At 34.6% G+C, this 16,406-nt stretch overlaps 2 protein-coding genes across 15 annotated transcripts; both read left to right on the top strand.

Moving 5' to 3' along the window:
* The first annotated feature begins 1,353 nt into the window (after positions 1 to 1,353).
* On the top strand, positions 1,354 to 6,072 carry LOC140889503 (histone deacetylase 2). 2 transcript variants are annotated; one of them, XM_073297220.1, is made up of 13 exons: positions 1,355 to 1,609; positions 1,714 to 1,769; positions 2,373 to 2,490; positions 2,648 to 2,710; positions 3,748 to 3,816; positions 3,894 to 4,060; positions 4,194 to 4,258; positions 4,369 to 4,415; positions 4,563 to 4,607; positions 4,696 to 4,746; positions 4,939 to 5,025; positions 5,482 to 5,569; positions 5,650 to 6,072. In XM_073297220.1, the coding sequence occupies exons 1-13, from the start codon at positions 1,481 to 1,483 to the stop codon at positions 5,754 to 5,756; spliced, it is 1,092 nt and encodes a 363-aa protein (XP_073153321.1). In that variant the 5' UTR covers positions 1,355 to 1,480; the 3' UTR covers positions 5,757 to 6,072. The 2 variants fall into 2 exon arrangements, with proteins under 2 accessions (XP_073153324.1, XP_073153321.1); XM_073297223.1 differs by lacking the exon at positions 5,650 to 6,072 and having other exon boundaries at positions 1,354 to 1,609; positions 5,429 to 5,553.
* Positions 6,073 to 7,060: 988 nt separating this feature from the next.
* LOC140888742 (K(+) efflux antiporter 6) lies at positions 7,061 to 15,794 on the top strand. 13 transcript variants are annotated; one of them, XR_012152133.1, is made up of 22 exons: positions 7,061 to 7,521; positions 7,951 to 7,994; positions 8,592 to 8,650; positions 8,745 to 8,823; positions 9,019 to 9,080; positions 9,160 to 9,235; positions 9,325 to 9,399; positions 9,953 to 10,024; positions 10,130 to 10,213; positions 10,315 to 10,383; positions 10,466 to 10,543; positions 10,827 to 10,915; positions 11,990 to 12,086; positions 12,209 to 12,262; positions 12,552 to 12,647; positions 12,817 to 13,005; positions 13,091 to 13,168; positions 13,373 to 13,417; positions 13,574 to 13,663; positions 13,798 to 13,905; positions 14,032 to 14,136; positions 14,267 to 14,608. XR_012152133.1 is itself a non-coding variant. In XM_073296816.1 (22 exons), the coding sequence occupies exons 1-21, from the start codon at positions 7,290 to 7,292 to the stop codon at positions 14,086 to 14,088; spliced, it is 1,809 nt and encodes a 602-aa protein (XP_073152917.1). In that variant the 5' UTR covers positions 7,061 to 7,289; the 3' UTR covers positions 14,089 to 14,136; positions 15,780 to 15,794. The 13 variants fall into 13 exon arrangements, 10 of the variants coding, with proteins under 10 accessions (XP_073152917.1, XP_073152822.1, XP_073152873.1 ...); XM_073296816.1 differs by lacking the exon at positions 14,267 to 14,608 and adding an exon at positions 15,780 to 15,794 and having other exon boundaries at positions 13,798 to 13,881; XM_073296721.1 differs by having other exon boundaries at positions 13,798 to 13,881; positions 14,267 to 14,609.
* Positions 15,795 to 16,406: the final 612 nt, after the last annotated feature.

Below are 16,406 nucleotides of genomic sequence, written 5' to 3' on the forward strand. Positions count from 1 at the left end.
TTGGTCAGAAAGAAAAGAAAGGAACAAGCGGGATAACTCTCTGTGGATTAATCGTATTCTCTGGTTTGCAACTGGTGATTAGCTGGAAGACATATCAAGATTGAGCGCTAATCTGGTGATATTGGCATAGAGGATTATATTCAAATCTGTTCTTGATCTATGCGTTTGTCAATAGTGCAAGTTGTGATTATTTGAGAGTTGTAACGATTGAATCTTTGATTTGATATAGTGAATTCATATGGATAGATACCCAGAATCTTGGATGTAGGATTTGGAAAATCCGAACCAAGTAATCCCTTGTCCAATTGTTCTTATTTTGCGTGTGTTCTTTGTGTTAGATCGTTGTTCTTGTTCTTCCTGCTGCTACTGCCTTCGGCATTTGATCTGTGTTTTGTTTATCTCGATCGCTTGATTTTCCAACAAGAAGTTTAGAGAACACAAAAAATGTCATGAACATCTTGCTAATTTGAGATCGATGGTGGAGTTATATGTGAAATTGAGGAAAAATGAAACAAGGAACAAGGAAGCCCAATTAGACTTGTTTTTTTTTTTTTTTTTGACAATAACAAGGAAGAAGGATTGCATCAGCCATAAATTTTGCTAAAGAAATTGCTTCCAATCAATGGCGGAGTCAGGATTATCACTTTACCCGATCTAGAATTTTAAGCCTTCCATTACTTTAATTTTTTGAATTGAGCTACCCGGGCTAAAATCAAATTAAACAAAAATTAATCAAAACTAATATATAAAAATTTTCAAAAAAAAATTATGCCCGGGTGGCAATACACTTAGCTCCGTCGTTGCTTCCAATATAGGAGTTGACCCTATATTTCCTGAGCGACGATAAACTTCTAGAAAGAGACAAATCTTGAATCTGCCTTGAAAAAGGATGATGCGTTCGATATTGATGCTCATGATCTGCTTTTAGAATTACAAATATAGCAAGAGATGCAACCTTTGGAAGTATATGACACAAATATTCAAAATGATTGAATGTAATTGACTTAGATAGTAATTACTATATAAATTTTCAAATTAATAAAAATTTTAACAATTAAATTAACATTTACGTAACATTTTGGATACATAAGCTGTAGTTTTAAAAAAAATGCTTAAATAAAATCAGGTTTTTAAAGTGATTTTATTAAAAAAAATCAAAAGTAGTTTTGACATTTGGATAATTTTTTTTACAACACGAAGTAGAAATTATAAAATTTAAATTAATTTTATTCAAAACTTTTAATTCGATTTAATTTCTTCCTTCTTTTTTTTTAATCTTTGTTTTTTTAAAAAAAGAAATTTAATTTTTCTTCCAAGTTCCAAAGGTCAGCAGCTAGTCCCCGTCACGTTGTCCACGTGTCAAAACCTGTCGGCCACTCAACCATCCCCGAGAAATTCTTATTCCTCCACCGATTTTAATTTCTCACGCTTCTCCTTTCCAATCTCCGTCGATCCCTGGGCAAGCAAGCTATTTTCATCTATGGCGGCTCCGTCGTCAGAATCCGGCGAGTGTTCCAACAAAGGTGAATTTCGAAACGAAGATGTTGAATCGGAACGCCGCAGTCGAATTCTTTCTAGTAAGCTGTACTTCGATGTGCCTGCTTCCAAGGTAAAACCTGACTCGAATTATGTGTTGTGGCAACTAAAATCTCCGATGAGCTGCCTCGTGTGGCGAACCGATTTTCAGCTGCTGATTTCTTTGTCGTGTGTCAGGTTCCTTTGGTGTACTCATCTTCGTATAATATCTCATTTCTCGGCATTGAAAAACTGTAAGAAAACCACTGCTTCTGCCTCTTCTTCTAACATTATCACTTATTGAGTGTTCGAATTGGAAATTTTAATTGTGAATTTGTGATTGCATCCGGAGTTTTGGAGAAGGATTTTGGTTTTGTTTCTCTGGTTTTAGAACTGCGGATATGCGAGATGTGGGTGTTATCTTCGGGTAGTTTAGAAGTAATGAAGCCTGCAAAACCACTCTTGAATTTCTAAGAAGAAAATGAAGGAATTAATTGGGCATGTTTCAGATTACGACAATTAACTTTTTGGGCATTCCTGATATTGAATAATTTCCAATCTTTTTGACAGGGAATAATTTCCAATCCTTACTTATAGAATGCAACATAATTTTACTGTCATGGTTTTTTATGGCCGCTTTTTCTTGATTTTTCTCTAATTCCAGTCCGTTTCTCATAGTTTATTTTGATATGTATATATCTTGAAGGGAGACAAAATATAAAAGCGCGTCAAGAAAATTCCTTGAATTGAGTTACCAATGATTGACCAACTGGTTACATAGCACTAATCATATTAGAATTTAACCTCGAATGCTTTTTTAAGTCACCTGAGCTCAATTATTTCATGGCAAATTTCAGGCATCCGTTTGATTCTTCAAAATGGGGTCGCATCTGCCAATTTCTGATTGCTGAGGGTCTCCTGGGAAAAATGCACATTGTTGAACCTTTGGAGGCTACGAAATTGGACCTCCTAGTGGTACCATTCATGTCCAATGGGCTGTGTCTTAATGAAGACGCCCCTTAGGTCCTTAAATTGATGATGATTTCTTGTTGGGGCTGGAAATTGGAGGATGTCGCATGCATGTAACAAATGTCTTTTGTGTAGCACTAATCTGTTATGTTGTTGGTGGCAGGTGCACTTGGAATCATACTTGCGTAGTTTAAAGAATAGCTTGAACGTTGCCACAATTGTTGAGGTGAAATTTTTTAAGATTTTTAATTATGGGGTGGCTAGTGTGTTCATCCAAATGCTTTCTCCTGGAAAAAAGGGGAAAACCCTCTCTTTATTGATTTTCATTCAGATGCACCTCTTTGCATTGCTTCTCTGTATTGACTTTTAGTGAGTATTTTGGAGAGTTTGTGGAAAACACTTCTTTGATTCTAGCTGCATGAAACTGTTTTTGAGTGTTTATGAACGTCAAGTTCAGTTTAAGCTTCTATAACTTTTAGCTTAAAGTTAGAAGCAAGATTGCGATGCTTTTTCTTGCTTCTGTTTTTCAGTTTAGAGTTTAAAATTACAAGTTAACATTTATATCATTAAAAATTTATCATATTACATAATTTTATGTCCCTGATTCATTTGACCTAATTGTCTCTACTCTTATGAGTTTTTAATAGTTTCTAATAAAATTTATAAAATTTCAATCATATTTTATTACAAGCATTTAATAAAAGCATTGTATATAATTTGCATTTTCAGAATATTTTTATACATATTTGTTGTATTTATACAAATTTTGTCCTTTTTTATATTTATATTTTTATTAATCTTATATATTTTTTCAAGCATTCATGTCATAAAAAAAATACATTAATTAATTTTGATACAAAATTTATAATATAATAATTATATAAATATATTTTTGATGGTGTGAGTATCAAAATTTATTAAAAGAGATCAATTTTATATAGTTTAAAGGTATGATTTTCAATTAACTAAAACTTAAGCTTAGAAGTAATTATTCTCCAAATACTCAAACTTTAGCTTGTATTAGCTTTAAACTTCTAGTTCCAAACACTCCTTGCTTTAATTTCTCACCAACTTCAAAATAATATCTAGAAAAATCACTTTTAACTAAGTAAAAGCTCTCCAAAGCACTCCCGTAATGGTCTAGAACGAACACACGCATTGGTTGATCTGATATGAAATTAGTATTCTTGTCCTTGCGTTCGATATATATAGTTCTTTTGCACCTTTTGTTTTGCTTAATAATTTATTTGCTGTATCATTTAGGTACCTCCAGTCGCTTTATTGCCGAATTGTATTGTGGATAAGCATGTTCTGTTTCCCTTCCGAAAGCAGGTCCATGTTAATTCTGTTGTGAGTTTTCTATGTTTTGTATTCACTGAGAATTATGCTTAAGAAAATTTATACTGCAGGTTGGAGGAACAATTTTATCTGCCAAGCTTGCAAAAGAACGAGGATGGGCCATCAATGTCGGTGGTGGTTTTCATCATTGTTCGGCTACAAAAGGAGGCGGATTTTGTGCCTATGCCGACATATCTCTTTGCATTCACTTCGCATTCGTCCGCTTAAATATTTCAAGGTATTAAATTGTAACTAACTTCAAATCACATATATAGGCTCCTATGTTTTAAGTTAATTTGTTTTTGACAAAGATTGTCTTGCTCAAACGGAATTACTTGTGTTTTTTTATAATTTTTGTGTTCAACATTCAGGGTAATGATAATAGATCTCGATGCGCATCAAGGGAATGGCCATGAGAACGATTTTTCTGATGACAGTATGTGTTTTTGCTTTTTATCATTTTCTCTGGAACAGCAATGTTCATGACAACCTTCAATATGAAGTCATTTCTTCTTGATACTTATTGGTTTAATGGTACACGTGCAGGAAGAGTCTACATTCTTGATATGTACAATCCTGATATATATCCATATGTAAGTTACGTTATTATATTTATTCCAACAAGAACTCTTATCGAGAAGCCATTTCTGTTCTGTCGCCTTTTGTATTCAATCTTCCATTCCTTTTTTCTCTTTAGTTGACAATCAACCTATTTCCAAATTTTCCTCTCTTATGTTTAGGATTATGGAGCCAGGAGATACATCAATCAGAAAGTTGAAGTAACGGTAAAAAAGCATGTTGAGTGAGATAAAATAGCTCCATATGCTGTTTTTATCGTACAATCATGTTACTTTGATTACTTTGTCTTATCAGAGCGGAACAGCGACAAATGAATATTTGACAAAACTTGATCAAGCACTCAAGGTGTGCAGTTGCGGTTCACTTACCCTACTCATCTGTGTTACATTTATAAATAAGATATTTTGAGTGATTAAGAGCTGAATCCTTTATCTCCGTTAAAAAAAAAAAAAAAAGAGCTGAATCCTTTATCCAAACGTCGTCTTATTAGTTGTTAAGTTTCAGGTACTATGTGATGTATTTCTGGCAAACTTATAGGTTTCTACTGGCTTGTTTGATCCTGAATTGATAATCTACAATGCTGGAACTGATATTCTTGATGGAGATCCTTTGGGCAGATTGAAGGTAAAAGTCTCAAATCAAGTTACTTAAGTATTATCTTTCTATCTGATTTGGTTAGTGTGGATAACCTGTGGATGGGTTATTATCCTAATACGATGGTGTCTTAGAAATCTGTTTTGAATTTTACACCTGAGAAGAACAAGGAAAGATAATTAAATTTGACCATGAAGTCTCATGATTTTTAATCATGCAGTGCACTCAGTGAGAATTAGCTCTTGGTCGTTAATATGCATTTAAATGAAGGGCAAATGGCATCAAATAAAAAACTTTTGTGGATATCAGACGCTGATTTAACAGTGACAAACAGAAAACCATCTCAACCTTTTTTGCCTTAGGAGCCAAAACAGTAACAAAGAGTTACAGGAACATGAAATTTAGATTTTGTTCTAACAACCCGTTTTTGCAGTGAACACACGGCTTGACCATAATATTTTGGTTGATATGCTAAATTCTATACAGATCAGTCCAGATGGGATTGCCACGCGAGATGAGAAGGTTTTCAGATTTGCACGTGAAAGGAATATCCCTATTGTCATGCTTACATCGGGTACCGGTATCTTCGTCTAATTTTTTTTTTTGGCTTTTCAATCAGTGGCATGACATCTTAAAGCAACCTTTGTGTTTCAGGTGGTTACATGAAGTCCAGTGCCAAAGTAATCGCAGATTCGATAATAAATTTGTCAATGAAATCTCTAATAAACATGGAGGGTAAAAAAAATATCACAATTACCTGAAGATCCCATTTCCAGACTCCAGTGAAGAAACTTTATGAAATGTCACGTCTTATGTTGGCTGTTGTACGTGTGTTTATATATCATTCATGTTACAATAGAGGGTAAAACACACATAATTGACAGCAGCCTAGGAATTTCAGTGTGTCTTAACAAGAGTTTTAGATTTGGAGCATCACGGTTCGGAGATGCTGCCTTAGTTTTGGTGTTTGGAAATGATACGTACAGTACATAACGAGAACTGTGAATAGTTATAGATGTTCTCTCGGAAACTTTGGCTGTCAGACCTATTTAGATTATACTATCTCGATGAGTTTTACCTTGTGTAATATAAATATGTAATATAAATAAACCAATACTAAACCTCGTCGAATAATGTGTACATGAAGTTTCATGCATACCCTTATCCCTTGCAAAATGATTTATCCAAATGGCTGGGAGTTAGTGTGGTGTGGGGGGTTCACATCCGACGTATTAATCCATACCTTTAATTGTGTCGGCATGTTTCCAGTCCCAAGTTTGGATGATGGGGGTTCGTTCGGGTTTTACAATTGACGTGGGTTCCACATGAATGGACCAATCACATGCCTACACGTACCCATGGGGTAGGACCGAACTTTCCGATGATGGGTTTGATTGTGCCTTGAAATGGAAGCAATCAGCCAAAGTTTGTGGAGCAGGATGAGTATGCAAAATGATAGGTCCTGGGACCAATACCAATCTGGCCAGCTACTACACAAGCCACGAAGCACACATTTAAGTGCAGTTATGAAATTTTGATTTTAAATTGTTTTAATTCAACGTAGATTTGATTATCCTCTGTTTCTTGTATTAAATAGTTTGGACTCCCTTTGGTCGATTTTGTTCATGCTTAGATTTTTTACATGTGAGATGAACATTTCACATTGGTTTCATGAGAAAACTGAAGAATCTACACTTCAATTCACCAAAAAAAGATAGAAAATTATCGAATCTGTAAGAATTGATAAATATATGTCTACAAGATTCAAGATTGCCCAACTTTTTCTTTTTTTTTTATTTTGTTTTTAAAAAAACGTGCCATGTAGTTTTCATTCGCTAGCAGGAGAATTCACATGGTGGGCTCCTAATGTGATGATTCTTTTTCTAAAACCATTATTGCCTTAATTAACACCTCTAATCCCTCACTTAATTAATTAATAAATCAAACAATTAATATTTTTTTAAAAAATAAAAAAAAATAAAAAAATCAACAATTAATATCTTCTTAATCATAGCAACAGCTACTCATCACCAGCATTATATAAACTTCTATTTACAAATCTGTCGCCATTTTTTGTTCATTATTTAACTCTCCAAATCTCCCACTCCACCATACCATACCATACCCTCTGATTTTCTCTTTCTTCCCCTTGTGTGTACACATAACACATACACACTGTGCTGTACTACCACTTAAAACAGCCGTGTAGCTTGTGGCCCGCGCCGATTCACGCCTCTCTCGACGAGCGCCGCCGCGCCCCGCGTGTTGTGCGCCGCCGGCGCAACCGCCGCTCAATGAATAGATCATCTCTTGCTGCGGTCGTAGTCTTCTTTGCTTTAATTGCCTCCAAGACGCCGTTGGCCGTGTCGGAAGATCCGAAGATCGTAGACGAAGCCGTTTCTCTCGTCTCTAACAATGTTACTGGAGACGGTGGGAATAAGACCCTCCCGAAGGAGGACACGTTGGCTGATATGATCGATCGCGCGCTCGAGAAGGAGTTCCCCGAAAATGATGATCAGAACGAAGGTTTGGCTAGATCTGAATTTTGCCTAGTTTTAGGTCAATCTTAATTTGTTTGGTGCGTTATTGTTTCTTTTTCTCATGAAATGTGTGTGATTAGGGTTTGGAATTGAGGTTTATTGTTTTCATGAAAGGCGTATGTAAAATGTAGTGTTTATTTTTCCTGTATTATTTCATTCTATGTTATAATGTTTATGAATTTGCGATCCTTTTTCTACTCGGGATAATTGACATTATGTATGTGTGTGTATAATGGACGAGAGATTTTGAGTAGTTTGCTGATACTAGAACGTGTATGATAGTTGAACTTGACATTTATCTTGCTTTTTGTGATAGATATAAGTGTCCTAACATCCGTTTGGTGTATACAAGTAATTGAATGTGTTGTTGGGCTTGGTGGATTTTCCCTAAAATTATAGTTGCATTGATTGACAGTAAATGATGCTGGTGGCTTCAACAACAGCGTGACAGAGCAACAGGTTTGTGGCACTTGCCTTTTCAAATATTATTGTTAAAAGTAGGACAATAGGCTTGCAATTATGATTTATGTGCCACCATTCCTATAACTTGTAGGCATAAGTGGTTTACTGGGAAATGAACTCTGATTGCAAAACAATCGTCCTTGGTTTATTCGAGAAAGGAAAATACTGAAGAGAATCAAAATCGTGATGTTTTACAAAGTAGAAAATAATTTACTGATCTTTCTCTATTTGCATTAGGGAAAAGGAAAAAAGAGGTTATTGCCTATAGGGATATGTTGTCGATCGACAAGCTCAAATTTGATAAACAGTTGATTCATGTGTGGCTGATCTCTATCAATTTGATGTCAAATTTCACTTTGCTTCTAGAACTTACAAAAATCTGGTAGATTACTTCTAGGTAGCTGGTTATTGATGAAGACATAGTGAAACTGAACAGTTAATGCTTAGGATAGGCCATATATTATATGTTAGTTGGCACTTGGCATTTTTAGTTTTCTGCATCATAAACATTTACATGCATGATCTGTAACTTATTCTTTTTTCTTATCCACTTTTTTTCAATATTTATCTGGCTTATTTTGTTTTCCCAATCAGGCAGTATTGGAAACGGTAGCTAGAGTCAAATCAAAGAAAAATGAAACAAAAGAGGAGAAGTATGTATCTCTATCATCTGTGTGGAAAAACAGTCACTTGCCAATGTAATTTCCATCTTGACTGATACTTGATCTGGTTCTCCACCTATTGCAGACCATTTAAACTGCATCACGTTTTTAATCTGGACAATGACAATGGGGCTGAGGAGACCCCAACATTGATTGATAGAAAGGTTAATATGAAATATCAATTTCTTGTTCGGCCTCGTTTACATTATTATTCTTCTAATGGCTTCCTATCTTGCCTTCTCTTATCTATCACAAAAAATGGATTAATAGAATTGACAAAGAGAGAAATGAACTTATTGAAGCTACAAAATCAGAAGCCTTACGAGGGAATAACTTTTTATTTTTCCAATGTATTCCAGGATAATGTATTTATTATATCAAATTTCAAATCTAAGTATCCAGTCTTGCAGTTAGATTTGAGGTACAATTACCTGTTTAATTTTTTATTGTAATTCTCAGTTTTCTTGCTTTTTTCATTGTCTGACATGATGATGTTGTAGACTCATATCAGATCTGGTCGTTGTCATTGTGTCTGCAACTTGTGGTGGAATTGCATTTGCTTGTGCTGGACAGCCAGTATGATCTCCGACATCGTTTATTATTCTCACTGTGTGGACACAATCTTTTTTCAATTGTTTTTTCTAATGCACTGAAGTACATATCAGGTTATTACTGGATACTTGTTAGCTGGATCAGTTGTCGGACCTGGAGGTTTTAATGTTGTCAGTGAATTAGTGCAAGTATGTGGCTATTTAGAAAGCTGATTCTTGATATCGAGTTCTGATTTACACTTGTTAATGCCTCTGCTTGATGATTAGTTGTCTTGTGCATTTTTGAATACTGATGGTTTTTCATCTTCCATATCGACCAAAATAACATTCACAGATGAGTGTTTATATTAGAATATGAATGAAGAAAGTAATTCCTCATGGGCATGGTATACAATCTCCATGATACGTTGAATGTTTTGTTTGAACTACGCGGATTTGGGGTTTTTTCTTCAATATTTTATGGACGATAAGGTATAGGCGGGATTATCTGACCAAGGTAATCTGTTCATGAATAATGTAGGAGTATTTTTGGGCTTTGGCATAACAGTAATATGCCTGACATCACAGAGCAAAACAGATATGGTTTAACAGATTGGCAATTTATTTGCTAGCTGACTGTTCCATTTATATAACCTGTTTAATTACTTGGAATGATTATATTTTTCCCTTCGTTGTCATAATGCCATAACTATTTGATTACTGGTTAGTGGTTGCATCATCTTAAGATAAGTTGTGCATGTAGGTTGAAACAGTGGCTCAATTTGGTGTAATTTTCCTTCTCTTTGCTTTGGGCTTGGAGTTCTCTACAACAAAGGTTAGCATCTGGCCACAGACTGCTTGAAAGTGGTGGATTGCCGTTCCTTCTTCTCCTGCATAAAACTGCAGAAACAATACTTAGCAATCTATACTCATTATACAGCTTCGAATTGTTAGAGCAGTTGCTGTTCTTGGGGGCCTACTTCAAATTCTCCTCTTTATGTGCCTGTGTGGAATCATAGCTTCGGTGCGTGCCATTATATGTTTTTTTCTGTGTTGTAGAAAACCGACTTTTCTTTGTCAATGTGCTCAAATCTAAAGTGTGCAATTTCACCTGACTAATTGCAGCTATGTGGCGGTGGAGCTTCAGAGGGGGTTTTTGTTGGTGCTTTTCTGTCAATGTCCTCTACAGCAGTGGTAAGCTTTCTTAATTTGGTTCTGCTCTATGATGGTAGGATTTTGTTGAAGTTATTTCATTGACACAAATTTTGCTGCATAGGTATACAAGTTTTTGATGGAAAAAAACAGTATCAATTCTCTTCATGGCCAAGTTACCATTGGCACACTCATTTTGCAGGTACCTTCACTGTCCTTGTACCATATGCATAATTGCTGTTTTTCTTTGGTTCCCTCACAAAGTATTATGTTTTAAACTTTGAGAGGAAAGTAACATAAAACCTTGTAATTGCTTTAATTTTCTTTTTTTATTTTTATCTGTAGCTCTATGCTAAAGAGATACTTGGCCTTATTTGTTAAGGATTTCATTAAATTAAATTATTTGGATTCTGATCTTCGTCACATATAACTGATAATCATATTTGACTTCAATCCTTCTCAAATATTTTAAATTTCATTTTCAGGATTGCGCTGTAGGTTTGCTGTTTGCTCTGCTTCCAGTGCTAGGTGGCACTTCTGGTGTTATGCAGGGTGTCATTTCCATGACTAAGTCGTGAGTTTGATTGCTATATTGTAATTACTTGTTCATCCATCTATATATAACCGAATATTCCATATCAAGAAACTTAAAAGTTTAAAGATGTTTAATTCTTTATGGCTGCATTTGTTGATTTTTATTTTTCTTCCATACCGCGTTTCAAGGGTGTTGCACTCATTGAACTATAGGAAAGATAAGTTTCTTCTTCATTTATTGCAGACTTAATTTCACGGTAAAAAGGATTTATTTTGTTTCACATTTCAGACCTTCTGGAACAGTTGTAACTTGTATTCTAGAAGGCGGTGGCCGGGTCAGGATTTTCAGTTGGGGTATGAAAGTTAAATTCAGAAGGTCTGTGAGGGAGGTGGGTTGGAAACCCTTTGTTCAAACATATGTTATACATAAAACATTTGACATGACAGAAAGTTTAGGAAGACATAAGATACTAACGAGGAGTCTTTAGAAAAGCTGAGTTGAGCTACAAAAAGAGTAAAATTTTCGGTGGAAATTCATTTTCATTAATGAGGCTTGAGAATTTGTAGCGCTGCATGTCTGGTGAGGACAGCTTTCAAAGAGCATGACAAAGTTAAAAAAAGAGACAAGTAACATAAAGTAATGATGATTAAGGGAGTCGAATGCTGCTAGACATAGCATAGACTCTACACGCAAAAGGACTTGTTAAAAAGGTTATATTTATTGTTGAGCATAGTGGAAAAAGTGAAAGCGCTTGAGTTGAAAATATGGATTCCAAAAGCAGTTTTACTGTGTAATTTAAGTTTAATTGATCCATCTAGGCTGGACTGGAAATCTTTGGTCCTTGCAAGCAGCGTAGATTACATTTATGGCACTGAGGACTCAAGTGATATCACTAATGAATGATTTTTTTCCATCTCTGGCATGCAATTGATTGTGTACATTCTAGATTTGAAGATTGGTCATGAACACATTGTGCCATGGAGATATTGTATATGCCTTTTTTTTTTATATTTCTTTTGAGGTTGGGAGAGTTTGAGAATCTTACAATTGCCCATTTAACTAGCATTAATATTTCAATCTGTTAAATACCATACTGATTAACCTATCAGCCAGGTTGGTGGTGTTGATTGCTTTCTTGGCGGTCTTGGCAATATTGTCACGAACCTGTGTACCTTGGTTCCTGAAACTTATGATAAGCTTGTCATCACAGGTAGTTTTTATGTCCAACAGACATGTATCATTTTGCTAAGACATCCTGCATATCACAGAATAGATGTCTACCTCTTGCTTATTTCTAAATTGCTTAATATGGATATATTTCTCCTTTTGCAGACCAATGAATTGTATCAGCTGGCTGCAGTTGCATTTTGCCTACTTGTAGCCTGGGTTTGTTTACTTCCATTATTTAAATTTTATGGAATTACGTGATAATTCACATATATATTTATAAAAAAAATTGTGGGCTGCACTGTGAGGATGACTCTTCCTTTAGTTATCGAGTTATTTAATTCAATGTTTACTACAAAACATGTCTGAACACCGAAGACACTATTACATGTGGGAGTAACTTCTGTATCTTGAATGATATTTTTATTTTGTTATAATCGCCATTCATGTAAAATGAATGTGCCTTTGTAAACTATGGACCAATATCTAATGATCTGTGTGGTTTCAGTGTAGTGACAAGCTCGGTCTTAGTTTAGAATTGGGTTCATTTGCTGCTGGAGTGATGATATCAACAACTGATCTTTCTCAGCACACACTTGAACAAGTAAGGCAGCGTTAGCTCATTGTTGTTAGACACAAGTTAGCCAGCATGAAACTCGATATTTTTCCATCTGTTTTGGTGCATTTTTGTGGAGGGAGAGGTTTTGTCGTGTCATGACATCTTTGCAATTTGTTTGTTGCTAAATTTGACTCGAGGTTTGTTATTTGTGCAGGTCGAACCTATACGCAACATGTTTGCAGCTCTTTTCCTTGCCAGCATTGGGATGCTGATTCATATTCATTTTCTCTGGAATCATGTTGACATCTTGTTTGCATCTGTTATATTAGTAGTCATTATCAAAACTTTGGTGATATCTGCCGTTGTCAAGGGATTTGGCTACAACAACAAAACTTCAATTCTTGTAAGATGCTACCCTGTTAGATGGTATTTTATGATTCTTGCTATGGTATTCTTTGACTATATACCCTTGTCTGTTAATTGTGAAGGTTGGGATGTCGTTAGCACAAATAGGGGAATTTGCATTTGTACTACTAAGTCGTGCCTCAAATCTTCATCTTGTTGAGGTATATACTTCCACTATAGTTATATAGAACTTGTGATCTTCTCAACTCTCTTGTGACGGTTTTGTGGTGTTAGTGGGTGAGAAAGAAAAGTGTAACTTGAATTCTTACCTGGTTATGGATCAACACTCGTATATTTCCTATTATGGAGAATTAAGATTTTTTGATGTAATTTTGGTGGGTTTTGAGAAAATATTTTTTTCCCAGGGGAAGGTGTACCTATTGCTTCTTGGAACAACAGCTCTCAGTCTGGTACAAAATTATCTTTTCTTGTACATGAATTTATAGTTAACCTTGTAGTATTTATGTGTTGCTTATATTCAATTTCATTTTAATGTGTTTAGTTGAACCCAAAGGAATTTGCTTCTTCAATATATAGTAATAAGTCGTGCAAATATAATTTTGCAGGTAACTACGCCATTGCTTTTCAAGTTAATACCGGCAGTTGTGCACCTCGGTGTATTGTTAAGGTGGTTTTCACCTGACATTCAATCTGAGGTAATCATATATGATGATCTCCGTAAGGACAATGGGCCACATTTTTTTTATGTTTGCAAGTTTCTGCTCTTTACATGTCCATATTGTTGCATTCATCTTCTGAATAGTTCTTTGTTTATTATCTTGACCTATAGCTGGGGTTTAAAGTTGATAATCTCCGCTCAGACAGTGTCAAGCAGAGACATGTTTTAATATCCAAGGATCTCTCTATACACGAAGTATGATAGGAAATTTATTGAATTGTAAGGTTTCCACGTATTATCTTGCGAAAGATCTTGTTGTCTTTATGATGCCTTGGAAATGGAGGCATGACCGATTCGCTATTAATTTCTCTCTGTTCCTCTGATCTGTCGTATATCTTTAACCAGAGCAGAGGGAAGCAAGCAATGAAATCTTCAAAAACTCCAAGACTCGCTTGGAAGTAATCTAACTACTATACCCACTAACAATTTGAAGCATCACCTATGATCAAGGTAATGCTTCTCATTTGGTGATTTTTATCTTTTCCTTTTAATGTAAAATGGTTTTCAGCTTTGTGATATGCTTCTCAGATGTTTACTTTAGGACTGCTTTTATCCTCTGTTTTGTTTCCTCACCTTGTAGAGTTTGTAATGTACCAACTAAACTGAACATATTCCGTGCAAAATGCTCGGTCTTGGATAGAAGGGAAAGGAAATGATTTTTTAATGTAGCTTTTCCATTAAATTCTCGCTTTTGTTGCCCGAATATTTTGTTACGAGAAGAAAAGACGGCGTACTCCTTGGCAGCAGATGTCTGTAAGTATGTTTGGAAATGATTCATATTGGTGCATATTTTAAGTCCAGTATCTGAGCATGTAGTTTTGGACTAAGACATGTAAGCGGAATTGCCGATGCAATGATCCTTGTATGTTTTTGTTGATTGAAATTGATGGCTCTCCCTTTGTTTAACTTTTTACACTAGAATTATTTTTTAAAAAATAAATCATAATACAGTTTTCTCCATGGCCACAAACCAGCTCCAGCCGTTATTGCGCGTCGAATTTTGACGAGAGCTCTACCATTAGTTCTACGATCAACACATTTACCAAGAAATTCATTTCCTATGTATTTGCTATTTGGTAGGTGGTGCTACTAACAAAGTAGATGTAGTTAGGGACGTCAATTCGGGTGTGTTCGAGTCGGGTTAGCGAAAATATTATTTAACAATTTTTCATCTCGAAAATGGTCAACCCGAACCCGTTAACCCGATTAGTCCGATCAATCCGAATCAATTCGATTTTATTATCTATTTTTTTAACTTTTTTAAAAATTAATTTAATAAAAATTCAAAACACACCATGACAATACTAATATTTAATTTTAAAATATGATAACAAAATGTAAGCTTATATGTAATTGAATCTGAAAGTTTAGTTTTAGAAAATTTAAAGTATATTTATAAAAAAATAAAAAAAATATTTTAAAACATCAAAATTATATAAAATAAGCATTAAATGATGAAAATCTATGACATCAATGTATAATAAAATTTTTTCAAACACACCGAATATAAAAATGTGGCATTTTTTTTTAAATTTTATATAATTATAATAATAATAAAAATTTTCGGATCAACTCGAACCCAACATGAATATTATTAATTTTTTTTGGGCTGGCTTTCGGGTCAATCTGATTCGCCGCGAACACAAAAACCTTTAATCCTAACTCGATAATATTGGGTTAACTGTCGGGTTGACGAATTAAGTTTATTCTTTGTCTTAAATGTAGCTTGGGTAAAATTTGACAGCCAGCATTTTTCACAAGCCCCTTTCTCCATCTTAATTACCTGGAGGAGAATGAGAAGCATGATGTTGTGAAAACGGGCATAACACGTGAATATTTCGCTGAAAGTGTGTACCGAATTATCTTGTTATTGAATCAGTCTGTGTGAATGGTGAAAGTTTATATTTTTAATTTCTGAGGACCTTATTTGAGATTAATAGCATATTCGTGGACGTTCTTTTTCTGTGAAAACAATATCATGGACGCTTAGACCACGGCCAAAAGTCAAAACGAGCATTGACATGTACGACCAATTTTGACTATTTTCTTAATTTTTCTTTTTCTTTGAACCTATAAGTTGTCATTTTTTACAGGTAAAAAGATGAATAGTAAAAGAAACTAGGGAGGAGGATCTGAGGCCGCCGAGTTCATTTGCATTGCATTTGACAACCCCCGGATTTTATTTACTACTAATCACGGAGCACATACATTGCATATGTAAATCATAATATATAAATATAATATATTGTATATTTAATGTTTTTTTTTAATTTAAAAGTACTTGATTTATCCTTATTTTTTTGTGTTGTGGATTTTTTTCCCAAATTTATTAAAAATTTAGTTGTTTAGGAATTTAGTTTCAAAAGAAATTGATGAGAAGCGAGATGATAAAATAAGTAATAAGAAAAAAATGTGGGAGAAGTGGGTAAGAGACAGAGTTGGAAAAGAGAGTGTAAGGGCGTAAAAGAAACAAATAGGGGGAAAATCATCATGACATCAAAAAACAGTTTGTATAGGCATCTCACATTTAATAAAACTAGAAAAATGTACGTGCGTTGCACGTAACAACAATTTTATTTGATTGTGACCGAAGTTATCAAATTTCGAATGCTTAGCTTTATTAAAATCAAGTGTTATACTTTTTACGGTCAAGTTCAAACTTCAGTCACCATGATTCAATATCTAATTAGCTACTGAAGTGTCATATGACCTATTTAATT

The sequence above is a fragment of the Henckelia pumila genome, chromosome 1, assembly GCF_033568475.1.
Source record: "Henckelia pumila isolate YLH828 chromosome 1, ASM3356847v2, whole genome shotgun sequence".
In the NCBI taxonomy this organism is placed as follows: domain Eukaryota; kingdom Viridiplantae; phylum Streptophyta; class Magnoliopsida; order Lamiales; family Gesneriaceae; genus Henckelia; species Henckelia pumila.